Source organism: Peromyscus eremicus, chromosome 15 (assembly GCF_949786415.1).
Source record: "Peromyscus eremicus chromosome 15, PerEre_H2_v1, whole genome shotgun sequence".
Taxonomy (NCBI): Eukaryota; Metazoa; Chordata; class Mammalia; order Rodentia; family Cricetidae; genus Peromyscus; species Peromyscus eremicus.
Genome location: NC_081431.1, coordinates 72,777,549 through 72,795,371, shown reverse-complemented (window position 1 = coordinate 72,795,371; position 17,823 = coordinate 72,777,549). Strand labels below are relative to the sequence as shown.

Below are 17,823 nucleotides of genomic sequence, written 5' to 3'. Positions count from 1 at the left end.
TGTGTGTGTTCACTGGACCGCTTTGTTCCTCTTCCCAATGTGGCCACAGTGAACAGATCCTTCTCCGCTTCTCACTATTACTAATCTGTTTAGTTGGCCTATTGAGGATGGACTGCTGAGCCGGGCTTGTTCAGGGCCAGGGCCCAGACTCTGGCCCTGATAACTCTGGTAAGTGCAGTGCTGTGGGGAGAGGGGACAAGCCACAGCTAGCACACTTGGGAGGTGATGAGGACATGATGCCCAGAGTGGCCTATGACCCGGGTAGATACTCTACGTGCAAGGGGGTGATGACAGCTAAGATGTGGACTCCTGGAGGTGAGGGTGGATTGCAAGGAGGTAAAGGGATACTGGTAGTCAGAGGACACACCTAGCATTAATTGAGCACCCAGTGTATGCCAGCCAGTAGACCACATTTACCTTTATTCTACATTTACTGCATAATCCTTAAGCTAGCTTCATCCACTTGGCATATAAACATCGTGTCCCAGTTACTGATATCTCTAGACCTAGCCATCCCAGAGAAAGTGGGGACAGCAGAGGCTGACCTGGGTCCCCCCTGCTGTCTCCTCACTAGGTCCCAAGGTATCAGTGCTGGCTCCCCTCTGCTTCCTGCCCTGCTGCTTTGTGCTGACTCCAAACCCAGCTGCCCAGCTGCCTTCTCAAGGAGAGAGTTCAGGAACTGGCAAGGGGGCATTGTGGCCCAGCTAAGAGAGCTAGGCTTAGAACTCCACCTAGAGGACGTGTTTGCTCATCCTAAGCAAAGTCCTAACTCTAGCCGCAGGAGAAACACTGTCATTTTTCTGTCCGTTGCATGCATGGCAGTGCATGGAGGTGCACACCCAGGCAGGCGCTCAGGCGCGCAGCCACAGTGTGACGCCTAGCTGCCCAGTTCTGCCTCTCCTGCTGTGTGGGCACACCTGCTCAACTTGGTCCCCTTGCCACGGCATCAATGCATCTGTCCACTTGCCAGTGATGCCCACGTTCCTGCTCTAGCCCTTGGAGGGAGGCTGCCCAGAGCGGCAGAAGCTGGCATGTGGGCATGACTCTGCACTTGACCTCAGCACCTCCCTCCTGCCTCGTGCTGCTGTGGCTGGGTTTGCAACACTGGCAAACACGGTGTCCGGGATGCACCCTCCCCAATCCCTGACCCCACTCCCTGCTGTGGGAAAGGATGGGAAAGGAGCTCCACAGACGGGCCCCTACACTGTGCTGAATCCTGGACCCAACACCTTCTTGGGGAGGGCACTGAAGGGTGGGACAGACACTAGACTGAATGTTGGCAGCATTACTTTGGCACTCAGCGGGAACGGCAGGCATGGACAGAAACTTGACCTTGCATGTGTGGTGGTGGTGGTGGTGAGGGGGGTGTCTTTAAGTCTCAGAGAGGCAGGACAAACCAGAGGAGGCAGGAAGCGTCTAGACAGACTTCCTGGAGAAGGAACACTTTCAGTCCCACCTCTGTAAAGAGATAGCTCAACTGGACAACTGGAGAAGGCCAGTGAGCAGAGCTGCAGCGGTGGATGTGGCAGGGAGCCCAGGAATGGAGCCTAGGGTGTGAGCGGAGGCCTGGATGCCACGGGCCCACCCTGAATCTCGCAGCCTCGGCGGCCTCTAAACAGCTGCCACAGCCTGTTTCCAACCTGCTGCCCTGCAGGACCAGATGGCTTCTCTGTGGCAGGTCTGTCTCCCCCACCACGTGCCACCGTGGCATGAAGAAGCTGCTCCTGGCAGGGCCAGAGGCGAGCTGCCTGAAGGCGCCACCAGCCTAGTTCCTGATGGTTTCCACTCTGCTTAGCTTGCAGCCCCGCATCCTTGGACAGCTCTAGGGTTGCTAGGTGGAACAGAGTCTGGACGGAGGGGGGCAACGGTACTGAACTTCATATCTTTCCCACTGGCAGGGGCTGCATGCCGACCCAGGGGCTCGTGGTCGGGGGCTATGGCACTCTGTGAGAGCAGCCACAGGGATGGCTTCAGGTGAGAAGGAAGGGCGGGGTGTCTGATGTGCACCCAAGACCTCATCTGTCCGAGACTCCCGACCTCCCACCCCGTAAAACAGCCCAGCACATGCCCCGTCTTGTCACTGACAGCCCATCCTATCTCTTGGGCCCTAGACCTGGCGTTGACCTCGGCTCTTTAGGATGGTTTATAACAGTTGTTAACTCGGAAAAGTACAGAATCATCCAGAAGACGTGTGTGTGTGTGTGTGTGTGTGTGTGTGTGTGTGTGTGTGTGTGTGTGTGTAGGATTTTCTGGATCGTGCCGAGTGAGGTGAGAAGACCCACCCTGACTGTGAGCCACACCGTGCTATGGGCTGGGGTCCAGACTGAACACAGAGGAGAAGACGGCTTGTCTCTGCTTCTTGACTGGATGTGACGTGCCCTCCTGCCTCACGCTTCTGCCACCACGCCTTCCCCACCGTGACTGAAGTGTGAGCCGCAACAAATCTTCCTTCCTATGGCGCCTCTGTCAGGTTTTTTTTACTGGGGGTGGGGGTGTGAGGCGTCCAATATTCGGTCACAGCAAAGAGGCAAGAAGGAACGTAAGTGCTGCGCTCCTCTTTCCCTACACGTCCACGTCCAAGGTGGGAACATGTCTTACATCTCTATCCAGTAATCTCCCTGAATGCAACTCACCTATGGCTCACTGTCAGGGTCTACTGCTGCCTGGCCCGACTCAGTTCTCAGATCAGCATGACTCCACAGCCCCACTTCACTCCAGCAAAGCCTTTAACAAGCCCCAGCTAGGTGGCACAGCCCATCCCAGAACACTGGCCTCAGCACCATTCCTGCCTTTTGCTTGATTTCTACCCATCACACTGGTCTCCTGAGCCCAGCAGGAGTACGGCTCAGGCCCTTTGCACTGGCTGGTCCTCTGCTGAGACAGCTCTTCTCTGAGCTAGTGGGTGGACTCGCCTCTTCAGCTCTGTGCTTGATGCCCTGCACAGCTGGTGAGGGACACCTCTGTCTCCCTGACTCTCCGACTCTTTCTCAGAGTTGCATCCCATTACCCCAGGATACGCCTCCATCCCTAGTCTGTTTACCCTATCCCATCTCAGTTTACCAATCCCCGGTGCTGGGTGGTGTCTGCAGCTCCCACTACAGATTCTTCCCAAAGTTAAGTGAGTACATTCTATTCCTTGTGATGACCACAGGGCTCTTGGCCACCCAGCCTCAGTCCTCATGGCAGCAGCGCCGACAGTGTTGGGGTGCAGTGTAGACTTCTACTTGTGTCTCTTGCCTCCAGAGGGACTGAATGACTGCTTTTTTGTGCCAGCCAGCCAGTCCCCCTCACCCCACACCATTTCCCCTCCGTGCTCCCTCGACTACTCACCATCCACAGGATTGAGGTAGTCATGGAGATGGGGTGCGCTGGCAGCACCCCCACTCTGCATTAGCAGGTCCCCATAAGGTGTAGGGTGGCTTGCCATGAGGGTCATCTGGTGGTAATAGTCTGAAGGGTTGGTAGCTGGGGCAGCAAGACCAAATAGCCCTCTCTCTTTCAGATGCTCGTGGGCCACTGTCACAGAAGGTAAGAGAGAAACGGTCAGAATTTACTGTCCAAGGGCTAGCTCGGCAGTTAGGCGTACACACTGCTGTTGCGGCGGAGGACCTGAGTTCAGTTCCCAGCACACATGGTGAATGGCTCACATCTACGTGTCACTCCAGCTCCAGGAGATCTAATACTCTCTTCCGGCCTCTGGAGGAACCTATGCAAACACGCATGCACACACACACACACACACGAAATGAAAATATATAAATAAAATCTAAAAAACCAGAATTTACTGTTTCAGGAAGTAAAAAGAAATTCAGCTCTGGTCTGGAGTCCCAATGGGGAACCTCTTAGCCCACCCATCACCACCTGAGCTCACATGGAGACCAGAGATCAACAATGGATGTCTTCCTCAGCTGCTCTCTACTGTCTTTTTGAGGCAGGGTCTCTCACTGAACCGGGACCTCACTGATTCTGCTAGACTGGCCAGCAAGAGGATCACAGTCTCTGTCCCCCAGGGCTGGGAGTCCAGTGGACTGCCACTGGGTCCTACTTCTTGTTTCTTTCCTTTTTTAAAAACTTGGGTTCTGGATGACTGAACTCAGACTCGCCAACTGGGCTGTCTCTTCAGCCCCCAGGATAGAATTTAGATCTGAGAGAGTCACTATACTACATGACGGCTCACTTCTGGTTCAAATCAACCTGATCCAGTGGGTTGGTCCCTTCTAAGCCTCTGAGCTGACACAAAGTCACTGGTCTGTCCCTGGGGGTTGGGGCCTCAGCTGCCTGTAACTCAGCTCCAGGGGATCCCTGGGGGTTAGGACACCATCTGTGTTGATCAGCACAGAGACAGAAAACAGAGATCCAGGCGGCGGCTAGCTCTGCTCTGCCTTCCTTTTGATGTTCAGTTCCTGGAGATATTCCTACACAATAGCCCTTAACACTGGCTTCTACGGCCTTTGGTGTGTTGCAAGCAGCAGTCTGTTCCTATGATGTGGCTGCTATGGTCTGGATATGAACTATCCCTCAGTGGCTCATGTATGAAAACTTGGGTCCGCAGTGCAATGTGCAGAGGTGGTCCTTTGGGGGAGATGACTGGGTCATGAGGGCTTTGACGTAATCAATAGATCCATCCATTGATGAAATCGTAATTTTACGTGTTATGGGAAGACGACGGACAACAGCCTGGCTGTGTGGACAGAGCCAGTGAGTCACCTGTAGCTCCCAATGTCCCTGCTGCTCCTGCTCCAACACCACTTACCATCAGCAGGGCTGAGGCCCCTGGCTGCAGAGATCATTGAGAGTGTGGGGCTGCTGTGTACAGACCGGAGGTAGTGCTCCATATGGGGGTTCACGTAGGGGTGGTGCGCACTGAAGGGGGATTCCCCGGGGCCGGCAGGGTGTGGAGAAAGTCGGATCAAGGAGATATCTGAGATGACAGGGCTGCCGCTCAGGGTGGGAGGCCTGTGGAGACAAAAGGTGATATTCTCAGAAAGGCCCGTGGGGCACAAATACCCCACTAAGAACTTCAAGCCACAGGAGAAGCCATCGACATGAACGGGCACTCAGAGAGGCTTCCCGCAGAAGCTTGTCCTTCCGATCGTCCATGTCAACCTCCCTCAGTCATCTCTAGCTTAGAGTCAGACCTTGGAAGAATCCCTGGGTCTGGGGACCCAGACCAGAAGCTCCATGGGGTTTGAGAGAGGGCTTAGTGGGTAAAGTGCTTGCCTTGCAAGCCTAAGGATCCAAATCCAATCCCCAGAGATAGTGGTAGGAACCGGGAGTGGCGGAATGGGCTTGTAGTTGGAGCCGTGTTGAGATGGAGGAAGACACAGGCAGACCCCTGGAACACACTGGCTAGCCAGGTTTGCTACCTGGCAACGTTCAAGGACAGTAGAGACCCTGTTTCACACCAAAGGTGGAAGGCACCCGAGGAACGACACTTGGGAGGTTGTGCTCTGACCTCAGTAAGCTTGTGCGCACTCACAGAAAGGACGCTGCACACTCACATTGCCAGCGCTACAATCCTGGTAGTGGAACTCTGAACACTCCCTTCGGGTTTGTGGGGCCTAAGCTCAGCTGAACAACATGTTTGGGCTGCAACCCTGCTCCTGTGTGCCTGCACATGTCAATGCATGGGCAATGCATGTATGCTAGGAACATGGACAGGACACAGACCAACCATGACAACACCAGCTCCAGGAATGAGATCCTAAGAGCTCACTGTAAACAGGCTGAGCAAAAGGCTGGATCTGTAAGGGCAAATGCTTAGCTTCAGTCAGATCACTCAGATGCAGGGCCAGTGGTGAAGGAGAAGTTCAAGATTCAGAATCAGTTTTTCTGTGTGAGGTGTGTGTGTGTGTGTGTGTGTGTGTGTGTGTGTGTGTGTGTGTGTGTGAGTGACCCCTGGGCAACTCCCTTACTGAAGCTCCGTCACAAACTTAATCCACACCTCCCAAAGAACACTACTAGGGTCTCGGGTTGGTCTCCCAGGGCCACTGGTTTTGCCCAGTAGCATGATTTATCCAGACACCTTTGAACATACACGGCTGACTGGGAATGGCACTCTGTAGTTGCCTGGGACATTTCCCCAGTGGGTGACAAGCTCACTGGCAGAAGACAGCCTATGGCATAAGTCACAAGCCACTTTTAGCTACTGTCACTTCCAAGCCAGATGTGGAGGGGATCCACCTAGGGAGCTGCACTACTGTGGGTCTTAATTGTGGTTGGGCCTTGTGTGATCTGTGAAGGGATTGCTGTGTGTCACCAAGGGAGGAGGAGTAGGGCGAGCTGGTGTACTTCAGGCCATGTGTGTCCCTCTGGCTCCAGCTGTGACAGGATGGCCGATCATGTTCCTGCACTTCTGGGAAGAGGAGACTCGGGAAGAACAACAGTATGGCTCACCGGGTTAGGCTGAGGCCGAGGTCACATGTCTTGGGAGCTGGGCACACTGCAGGATGAGGTCGGTGTGCAATGGGTGGCAGTCTGGGGTTTGAAGACTTTGACACCTAGTGTTAATTGTCAGTTTAACAACCTGACATCATCCATGAAAAGAATCTCAGTGAGGGGCCGTCTAGATCAGGTGGGTCTGTGGGCATACCTAGGGGAGATTATCTTGACTGCTAGGTGATATGGAAAGACCCAACCCACTGTGGGCAGTACATCCCCTGAGTGGGGGACTCTGGGCTGTATGATTTAGAGACTGGGCTGGGCACAAGGAAGTGAATTTATTCTCTCTCTGCCCTTGACTGTGCCTGTGATGTGACCAGCTGCCATAGGTTCTTGACTGGACTGTGACCCGGAATTGTAAGCCAAATGCACCGAAGGTGCCTTTTGTCAGAGTATTTTATCACAGCAACAGAAACAACACAAAGACAAGGACACAGAAGCTGGTGGCTGTGAGTGGCTTTTCCCAGGCCCCAAACCCAGGAATGGGGTCACTGAGGTTGTAGTACGGTCTAGCCACATCTGGGGCCCCAGGACAGTCAGTGATGACATGGGGATGTCTAGCAGCAGGCTGAGGCCACAGAGTAGCCCTAGGCTGTCTGTCTGAGGTGACCCAGACCCCACTGGCCTCAGGGACAGGAAGCAGGAGTGAGTATTGTCAAGGTAATATGCATTCTGCCAGGGGAGGAGGGTGCCCAGGAGTGAGTAGACCTCAAGGTGGTAGAGGTGTCTGTGTCCCCACACAGAGGAACAGGATCTTCAGAGTGTAGCTGCCGCCCTGTGGGGAAAGATGAATGTTGCTTCCCTTTCCTAGGGTCCTCCACTGCCCAGGAAAGAGGAACTGAGTTTCTGCCCAGGGACGACCTGTCTTCCAGCCCCAAGCTCTGTGGAGCATACAGGGCACTGGACACCTTGTCATGGTGGTCATCAAGGCAGCTCCACTGCTACCAACTCCTGGGCCACAAGTGGCCCTAGGAAGGCACAAGCCCAGGGAAGGGGCAGTGACTGACCTCATGCCCACAGCTAGGAGGCAACCAGGAGTGTGCTAGAGTCAAGCATGGTACCCTGGATGGTGTTCCCAGTCTCTGGGGATGCACCACTCTGAGAGAACAGCCCTTGATGACTTCTACTCTGCTGGTGACCATGGATAAGACACTCAAAGAAGCCATTACAGCTACAGCTAGGGTACAATGGGGTGCTTGGCCAAGCCCTGACAAGTGATCTGATTAAAGGCCTGGGGAACAAGTCTTTACTCTTCCCTCCTGCCAGATGGGTGGCAGGTTGGGCCTGCAACAATGGGATACAATGGGATACAGTGAGATATAATGGGATACAGTGGGATACAAAGCGATACAGTGGGATATAATGGGAAACAGTGGGATACAAGAGGATACAGTGGGATACAAGAGGATACAGTGGGATAAGTGGGATACAATGGAATGCAGTGGGATACAAAGGGATATAATGGGAAACAGTGGGATACAAGAGGATACAGTGGGATACAATGGGATACAGTGAGATATAGTGGGATACAGTGGGATACAAGAGGATACAGTGGGATACAGTGGGATACAGTGGGATACAAAGGGATAGAGTGGGATACAATGGGAAACAGTGGGATACAAGAGGATACAGTGGGATACAATGGGATACAGTGGGATACAATGGGATACAGTGGGATACAATGGGATACAGTGGGATACAAGAGGATACAGTGGGATACAAGAGGATACAGTGGGATATAATGGGATACAGTGGGATACAGTGGGATACAGTGGGATACAGTGGGATACAATGGGATACAATGGGATACAGTGGGATACAAGAGGATACAGTGGGATACAAGAGGATACAGTGGGATACAAGAGGATACAGTGGGATACAAGAGGATACAGTGGGATACAAGAGGATACAGTGGGATACAAGAGGATACAGTGGGATATAATGGGATACAGTGTGATACAATGGGATACAATGCCATGGGAGCATGAGAAGCTCTGGAGCTATGGGGGCATGAGCAGCCCCGGAGGCTTTCTGGGCATGCTGAAATTAGGACTCAATTTGGGAGAATAGTAGGATATTGGCACGAGACTGGATCTAGCCCTGGAAGTCAAATCAAGACGCATGCTATCCACTTCTGAGCTCTTGGTGGGTCAAGCTCAGAAGAGCTCTGGATTGGACCAGGGGCAGAAGGCAACAAGGATGAGTTCAGATCCCCAGCATCCATGAAGAAAGCTAGGTATGGCAGTGTGTACCTGTAATCCTAGCAGTAGAGAGGCAGAGACACGTGGGTCTCTGGGGCTTGCAGGCTAGCTGGTCTAGTTGAAGGGGGAAATGCTAGGCTCAAAAAATAAGACTGAGTGGTTGAGGAAGACACTTGATGCCACCCCTTGGTCTCCACATCTATGTACTTATGTGCACAGGTACTTGCACACACACAAACATATACACATGCATATCCTCACTCACATACACATATGAAAGTCATGAGTCTCGCCCAAGAGCCAGAATGGAAGCCAGCCTCTGCCCTCAGGCGGTCCAGTTGGACATGCTGGCATTTCTAGTTCCCTAAGACACAAGCTTCCTCTCACTGCATCCTCACTGGCACTCTCCCCAGCAGCTCTGCCTGGTGGTCCCTCTGAGGCATCACTTAGCTGGTTTCCAGCCGATCCTGGGTGTGTGTGTGTCTAAAAGGCCACCCCTATGCGTATAGGCAGGATTTGGACTTTGAGGACGGACAGATGGGGGCCTAAATCTCTGTGTTGCCATTCTTGTGTGGCCTGATACCACACCTCTTAGAGCTGAGTGTTCCTGGCCTGCGGGCTGGTGCGGGTGTAGATGGATGAGTAGGTGTAGACAGATGAACAAGTGTGGAGAGGAGCTGTACCAGGTGCTTAGTAGGTGCTTAGCCAGTACTTCCCCTTCTCATATTGAACAACATGGGAACACAAGAGTTCAGCAGGCAGAGCACACCCAGCTCACCCTCCTGACATGCCCAACTCACGCCCCCTTCTCACATGTCAGCACAGGAGTTCTGGCAGGAGACTAAAGGAGAAGTTGAGGTGATGAGAATCCCACATGGCTGGCCACGTGCACCCTAGCACCAAGACTGGGCCTGAGCTAGCACGCCCAGACCCTTGGTAATGGGTCCCTGGGGAGCTAGAATGACGGCAGCCATGTCTTCCTGGAGGGGAGGTATGAGAGTGCATCAGGCTGGGAGCATGAGCAAAGTTTTCACAGATGGGGATCTGAAGGGAGGGAGGGCGTGGGCTCTGTAGCCTGGAACAGCCCTGGGGCAGGAATGGACGTGTTCCATCCTAATGGATTGAGAGGAGGGAAAGGAAATGGGAGGGGGTGTGGGGGGGAAGGAGTGTGGGGGCCCTGAGCCCCACCCAGCAATGCCTGTCTGGGAAACTGAACAGCATGCTGACTCACCCAGACTCAATCTGAGCACCTGGGTGGGAGAGGGTGGGAGGAACCCACCCTGAGCAGCTGAGGCAGGACCATGAGGCCAGAGCCAGGCAGGAGCTTATGTCCTATCTCACAGATAACTACTGGAACCCAAAGAGACGTTGGCATGATCATGAGGGGCCAGTAAAGGCAGTAAGTTGAAACACTAGGAGTTGATGGTCCCTTGCATGATCTGGAGCTTCTGTGAAGATGGGAAAGGAGAGGCTAGACTCTTGACTGTCAGCCCACACCTCTCCTGGGCTGGCTTCTGGGGTGACCAGTGGCCTTGGTAGACAGGCTACAACTCTGACCCCAGCTCCCAACTTCTCATCTGCACACTTCTCAGCTGCTCTCATTTCTCTCCCAAGAGTGACATCAGAAGCCCCTTATGCAAGAAGCTTCCCAGATCCAGGTCAAGGTTGGATACCCTGTGAGCCTTTCCCATTTTGAGCTTAGCTGATGACTGGGCTCCCTTGGGAGAAATGATAGGTGGTGACATGCTCAAGCTTGTCCTATGTCCCTGGTGGGTGGACAGGCCCAAGAGTAGGCAACCACTAGGTCCGCTTGCCAAGTACTAAGCCAATGCTCACTAGAGGCCATGCTACTGTGTCAAATAGATGGATGATGGATGGATGGATGGTTGATGGATGGGTGGATGGATGGATGGAATGGGTGAGTGGATGGATGGATGGATGGTTGATAGATAGATGATGGATGGATGGAATAAGTGAGTGGACGGATGGATGGTTGATAGATTGATGATGGATGGATGGATGGATGGATGGATGGATGGATGGAATGGGTGAGTGGATGGATGGATGGTTGATAGATGGATGATGGACGGATGGATGGTTGATAGATTGATGATGGATGGATGGATGGATGGATGGATGGATGGATGGATGGATGGAATGGGTGAGTGGATGGATGGATGGTTGATAGCTGGATGATGGATGGATGGATGGCTGGAATGGGTGAGTGAATGGATGGATGGAATGGGTGAGTGGATGAATGGACAGATGGGTGATGGATGGATGATTGATGGATGGGTGGATGGATGGCTGGCTGGAATGGGTGAGTGGATGGATGGTTGATAGATGGATGATGGATGGATGGATGATAGATGGTTGGATGGAATGGGTGAGCGGATGGAGGGATGGTTGATAGATAGATGATGGATAGATGGATGGATGGATGATGGATGGAGATGACCAGTGAGAATAGCAGGCACAATAGCAAAAGACCTGGGTTCCATTTTAGCTTAGCTCGGCTTACTCTGAGCTGTGTGACTGGAAGAAAATTGTGTGCCTTCTCTGTGCCTGTCTCTTCATGAGCAAAGAGCCATCACAGCCGTGAGTCTATGGACTAGAGGGGAGGAAAAACATGTGTCAAAGGAGTGAGGGAAGCTGGGGACGTTTCCCAGACACACATCTGCATCCCTGGAACCTGTGGTCAACTGCATCTGTTCAACAAGGGACATGGCAGACATGGCAAAGGCAAAGTCTGGGATGATGCTAGTGGCCAGTCCTAGACGTCATCACAGGGTCCTCAGAGGTCGGGAACACAGGACTCGAAATGGAGAGGGCCATGGGACCTGGAGGCAGAGATCAGAGTTCCAGACCAAGGAATGCTAGGAACCACCAGGGGACCAGAGCTAGAAGAGGAGAGCAGGGTTCCCCGTGAGCCTCTACGGCACAGTGCCATCTTGCCATCGGCCTGGTGAGGCTGCCCTGTGGCTTCCTATTCCCAGAGCTGAGCTGGGAAAGAACGTATTTCCACAGCTTTAAGGCCCCGATTTGCGCAAACTTGTGGTTGATGAAGATCCTGTCCCAGGGTGGGGTCAGCCCTTGAGGGGCAGGAGGTGCCACCCTCGTCATCCCAGTCACTTTAGTGACTATGGGACTCTCAGAGACTAGGGCTCATGTGTTATTTCTGGAGATGACCCAAGTCCGGGTGGGTGCACCTTCTGTGGCAGCCAAGGACAATGGGAAGCCCTCCATATCATGCTGGGATGCTCTGGGAAGGGAGAGTGTCTAAGCCCCGTGTTCCGCCCTCTGTTCTTACAGGGCTCCAGAACGTGCCTTCCCGCCGCCACTGGGATTACACGGTCACTGATTCCCCATAGCAGAAACCACCCGGCGTGACACACCAAGCCGTAGGCTCTGGGGACTGTCGGCCTGTGTGCTCCAGCCCCACCTCTGGGCCAAGATGCCTGCCACCCACCAGGATCACAACGCTGTGATGGACAAGCCATGTTAAGAAGCAGGGAACCTGTGTCCTCATGCTGTTGCTAAGCTGCTGGGGACAAGCAGCTGATTCCCAGCACCATGGAGTCTTGTTTCTCTTTCGGGACCCCACCAGAGCCCACTGACCTGTCAGAAAGGAAATGAATTCACCAATGCCCAGCCTTGCTGCCTGGCCTCTCTGTTTTCCTCTCTGCTGGAGTGGGCAGGGCCTGTGTCTGTTCCCGCAGAGCCAGCAGGCCTGCACGGGCTGCCTAGGCCCTCCCAGCACCCAGAACATTCCCTCAAAGCTCACTCCTCCTTCTTCCTGAGGGGCTTTTGTTGCTTTGGGTTTTGTTGGGTTTCTTTGCTTTGTTTTGTATGGGAAGCTAGACATTGGCAAGCTTACTCATTATGTTTTCTATACATCTACTTGGAAAGTTCCAAAAAACCTCATTTTTTTTAAAAAAAAACATGTATTCAGGGCAACGGCACTTCCAGAGTTTCAGCAGGTTCATTATTTGTTTTTGGTGGTCCTGGATCTAGCATTTCATGAACCCTAAACAAAACCTCTACTCTGGACTATATCCTGGCCCAGGTAAGGATGAAATCTTTTTTTTAAAATGTGTATATTGTCGGGCTTGGCAGCATATGCCTTTAATCTCAGCACTCAGGAGGCAGAAGTAGAGGCAGGCAGATGGATGGCTTTGAGTCTGAAACCAACCTGTTCTACATAGAGAGTTCTAGGCCAGCCAGAGCTACAACGTGAGAGAGATCCTGTCTCAAAAACAACTGTGTGTGTGTGTGTGTGTGTGTGTGTGTGTGTGTGTGTGTGTGAGAGAGAGAGAGAGAGAGAGAGAGAGAGAGAGAGAGAGAGAGAGAGATTCTTTGTTATTCTTCAGGCATCATCCACTTGGTGTTTTGAGACAGTGTCACTTGCTGGTCTGGAATTCAGCTTGGGCTAGGTAGGCTTGCCAGGGAGCTGGGATCCACTTACTTCTGCCTCCCCGGTACTGGGATTACATGTGTGTGCTGCCACACCCAGTGTTCGCTCCCCTCCTTCCTTTTAATGTGTGTTCTGGGAATCAGACTCCCTGACAAAGCTATCTTGCAGTCGGAGTCCTGCTGTGGCTCAGCTGCTCAACCCCGTGGGTGGGAGCTCTCGTTGGCAAGGCCACCTAGCAGAGATCTGGCAACATCCTGGAGGGTGAAAATGTGAACCCTGTGACTCGGAAATTCCAACCACCGGGGTGAGTTACAGAAGCCACTACACAAGATGTCCAGAGGACGGGACAAGGGTGCCCCAGCAGCCATGATGAAAGGCACAAGCGCATCCCAGATGCCTGGAGATGCAGACTGCTGGAGAGTAGCAAGAATGAATGAACCAACAAACAATGGACAAATGAATGAAGGAATGAAGGGAGAGTAGATGAAATACTGACCATCAAGTATGAAATCCAAGTTCCCGAAGAAAATGCCTGCCGTAGTGTTATTTATAGAAAGAGCCACGAAGCAAAACCTGAACAATACACTGTTAGGAAAATGAGTAGCCACGATGTATAAAATTCTCATCCAAGTCAACAGCACTGCTAGAGGTGTGTGTCAAAGAGAAACTGTCAGGGAAATTGGGGACAAATTGCAGACAACAGAGAAGTGACAGACATTGGGCAGAGAAGTGGGACACATGGGGCCCCCAAGGTTCCAGCTCATCCCCAATCCTTTACTGGGACTCCAGAGGTGGAGGCTGGGTGATCAGGAGTTCAACGTCATTCCTGACTGCATGGGAAGTTAGAGGCCTGCCTGGGCTACATGAGACTGGGAAAAACAACCTCAGTATTAATAAAGGAAGCCAGCAGGCAGGAAAAGACTGGAAACCCTTTGCTGCCTGGACTTCATACAACGAACAGAACATGCTCAAAAAAAAAAAAAAAGAAGCCCACAATAGGTAAATTATTGTGTGAGTTAGGTGCTATGTAAATGACCTACACAAGGTCACCTGGCTCCTGGTCAGTGCTTTTGGGGATTTTCTCTAAGTTCACTAGCTAGGTGAGTGGTTTTAACTGTAACTTGACACAATTTAGAATCACCTGGGAAAGGTTTCAGTGAAGGATTATGAAGATTAGGCTGTTCTGTGGTCATGTCTTTGGGGAACTGTCTTGATTACAACATCTGATGTGTGAAGACCCGCCTACTGTGGGTGGCATCATTCCCTAGGCAGGGGCCCCTGACCTGTCCAAGACAGAGTGGTCTCTTCTTCTGACTGCAGATGGAATGTGACAGTGGCTTTGGGCTCCTGGCTCCTTGACTTCCCCCGACCCCCAACAATGGACTGTGACTTGGAATGTGAGCCCAATAAACCCTTCATCCCCCAAGGTGCTTCTGTCATAGTATTTCATCATAGCAATAGGTATGAAATCAAGATAATAATCCAATCCCATTTTCTCTGGAATTCCTTTCCTTTCTTAAAAACTCTATTTGTATTTCTGGTCCTGTGTCCCTGGTCCAGTTTATTGCCCTGGGACACAAGAACCTAGATGTTTCGGTGGGTTCCCTGGGACTCAGATCCACTCCTGTACCACTCAGGCTGGGCACAGAATGAGAGTCTGTGGTCTGTCCCTACAGACCATGGTATTTAGCAGACCCAGATTTTGGAGAAAGGACGGCTGTGGGGATCCAGGCCTCTGGTCAGAGGTTGCCTGAGCGGGTGAGGACCCTGGGATGGAGAATGGAGAGGCTGCCGGGCTGTAGTGAAAAACTTATATGAGCTACTAGAAAGCATTCCAGGGTTCTGCAGCTGTCTTCCTGTTACACAGGTGTCCCGCCAGCACTGTGGATGATGTGTGCTGCTTGGGATCCCTACTGGTTAGCTCCAGCCCTGTCTGGTGGACTCATTCTATGCGGATGCACGTGCATCCACAGTGGACCCTACTGCTCCCCACTCCTACTACAGAGCTCATGCTCACTAGAGCCAGTTGAGTCTGGCTTTCCCCGTCATCCCTCAGCAGAGCTCTTGTAGAGCAATCAGTATTTGGAGCTGACCCCAGAGCAGATATCTCACTAAATAAACACTGATGTTTGTGTAGGGAAATGAGGTCATAAAACAGAGGCCACAAAGGCCATACAGAGTGGTCTTGAAAAACCCAGCTGTAGCAGTTAGCAGAGATTGGTCACACCCACACACTCTTTCTTATCTCAGCTCCCCCAGAGCCAGAAGGGCAGGAAGGCACTGCTGTTTCATCCACCCAGAGTTCCAGATGTGTGAACTACTAGAGGGAGGGCCTGGGGATGGAGCTTGGTGGAGAGAGGGCTTGCTTAGCGTGCATGAAGAACTGGTTCCATCCTTAGCATCAAATACATCAGATGTGCTAGAACACGCCCACAGCTCCAGCACTGTGGAGGCAGGAGGATCGGGCAGCCAAGACCATCCTCGGCTACAGGGTGGATTAGATGCTGGCCTGGGCTACATGAGATGTTGCCTCAGAAAAGAAAAAAAAAAAGAGTTCAAAGATAAGGGCTAGCTGTCAGGGAGACATTTTGCATCATGGTGCTTGACTTTCAAGCAGAGAAGTGCTGGGAGGTGGGGTGCTGGAGATGGGGTGCTGGAGGTGGGGTGGTGGAGGTGGGGTGGTGGAGGTGGGGTGGTGGAGGTGAGGTGGTGGAGGTGAGGTGGTGGAGGTGGGGTGCTGGAGGTGGGGTGGTGAGAGGTGGGGTGGTGAGAGGTGGGGTGCCAGGGTTCAAGATAGCCTGGGACTCGCTGCAGGCAAGTAGTGAGGCTAGAGACACAGCTGGGCTTGGGAAAAGGCCAGGAGAGACTTGCCAAGCTGAACACTCTTTCTAGGGGACCTGGGCACTGGCTACCATCTGGGGATGTGGAGTCCTGGTCTACAGTAGAAGCCACCCTTGGCTGAGCACTGCTGAGGAGAATCTTCTAGACAGTCAAATCCACAGGTGTGACTAGGCAAGGGGAGCGGGAGGGGGAGGAGGAACATGTCTTCAGGAAAGCAGAGTCTGTAGGGATGGAGGACAAGCATGGCAGTCTTGACAGCTCAGTCTTGCCGAGAGCTGTGTGGAATGTCCCGCCTGCCCATCAAAGCTAGATGGGTTGATCCTCCTGGGCTGAAGTAAACCTGCTCTCAAAGGCAGTGCCCACTAGTGCATGCCTGGGGAAGGTTCCCTCCTCAGCAGCTCTGTATCTGTCCCTCACGGGATCCAGGCAGTCCCTGCGGGCTGGGTTAGGCAGAGGAGGCAGGCCTGCCTGCTGATAAAGGCTCCCATGCCTGCTTTCCTGTGCCAGGCTCCACAGCACTCCCAGCTTATCAACTTACGATCGGCCCCTCCCCCTCCCTTTCTCTTCCTTTTCTGTGTGTGCAGGACGTGTGTGTCTATGGGTACACACTCAGGTATGAATACAGCCGTGCAAGTGACACGCACTGTTCCACACACAGTGTGCTACTCAGTTTTCCAGAATCTCAGAAAGAAGAAACGGTTGGGGCTGGGTCGATGGCTCGGTTGCTGAAGTGCTCGTCACTCAAGAATGAAGACCAGAGTTCGAGTCCCCGAACTCATTCAATAAAATAAAAGCAGTCGTAGTGGCGGACCGTTGTAATCCCGGTGTGTGGACTCCTGGGGCAGCTTAGCCTAATCTCAGGGTTCTGAGCACGAGAGAGAGGCTCTGTTTCAAAAGCCAAGGTGGATGGTGATAGAGGAATTGGCTTGCACGTGGACATGCATGCACACACACACACACATGAACCCACTCACACGTGAACACACACACACACACACACACACACACACACACACACACACACTTTTAAAAAGTTTAGAAAGTCCGAAGGCACTGAGCCCTGTGGATTTGTGTCTGTGGTGGCCGAGGACTTCACATGGGGCAAAGAGGAGGTGATGGGGCAGCTTCTTTACCTCGTGGTGGCCAGGTCCCAATATCCTTTCCAAGAGCAACACCAGCAATGACCCCTTCCTCTCACTGAAGCTCCCACCACTCCCCACAGCACCACAGGATGGGGACCAAGCCTTGAACAGGGGCTTTGGGCAGCATTTTAATTTAGACCCAAACTACAGCACATGCCATATGCAGTACCTAACATCTCACCCTCACGTGAGTCCCGCCAGCGCTGTGTGGTTCCTTTTCACATCACTGCGACAAGTCCCCTGACAGAGTAACATAGAAGGGAAGGCTTGCGTCACCTTTAAGGGTGCAGTCCTTCCTGGTGGGGAAGGTGTCTGAGGCAGCTGGGCACACTGCATCCAGTCAGGACCCCAGCCCATGGGAGGGTACCACCCACGTTGGGAGAGAGTGGGCCTTCTTAATTACCTGATCTAGAAACTCCCTCACAGACACAACTAGAGGTTTTTCTCCTAGGAAATTCTACATACTGTCAAGTTGATGATAATAACCATTACAAGGGTATAAACACACACATACACACACACACACACACACACACACACACACACACACACACACGAGGCTCACCCTTAACTAGCCAGCCCCTGTTTGTAAGGAGAATTCACAGCAGGATCCACATCCCAGCCCTACCCACTTCTGCCTCCATCCTGAGAGCGCGGAGTGGCAAATGTCCAAGAGAACCTCAAGGACAGGAGAGGTATCAGAGCGTCACTTCCTGATGCTGTAGGACATCCCGGCCAGAAGTCTGCCCCTGCAGCTGCTAGGAACCCGCTCCCCCATCCCATG

At 52.7% G+C, this 17,823-nt stretch overlaps 1 protein-coding gene across 2 annotated transcripts in view; it reads right to left on the bottom strand.

Annotated features, from left to right (window-relative positions):
- The window catches only part of Gli2 (GLI family zinc finger 2), a 189,599-nt gene that overhangs the window by 32,603 nt on the left and 139,173 nt on the right, over positions 1-17,823 (bottom strand). For both annotated transcript variants that reach the window (XM_059280388.1, XM_059280389.1), the window contains exons 3-4: positions 4,754-4,956; positions 3,331-3,516 (exon numbers count right to left, since the gene is read on the bottom strand). In XM_059280388.1, the coding sequence (XP_059136371.1) occupies positions 3,331-3,516; positions 4,754-4,956 (389 nt within the window). The remainder of the gene's footprint in view (positions 1-3,330; positions 3,517-4,753; positions 4,957-17,823) is intronic.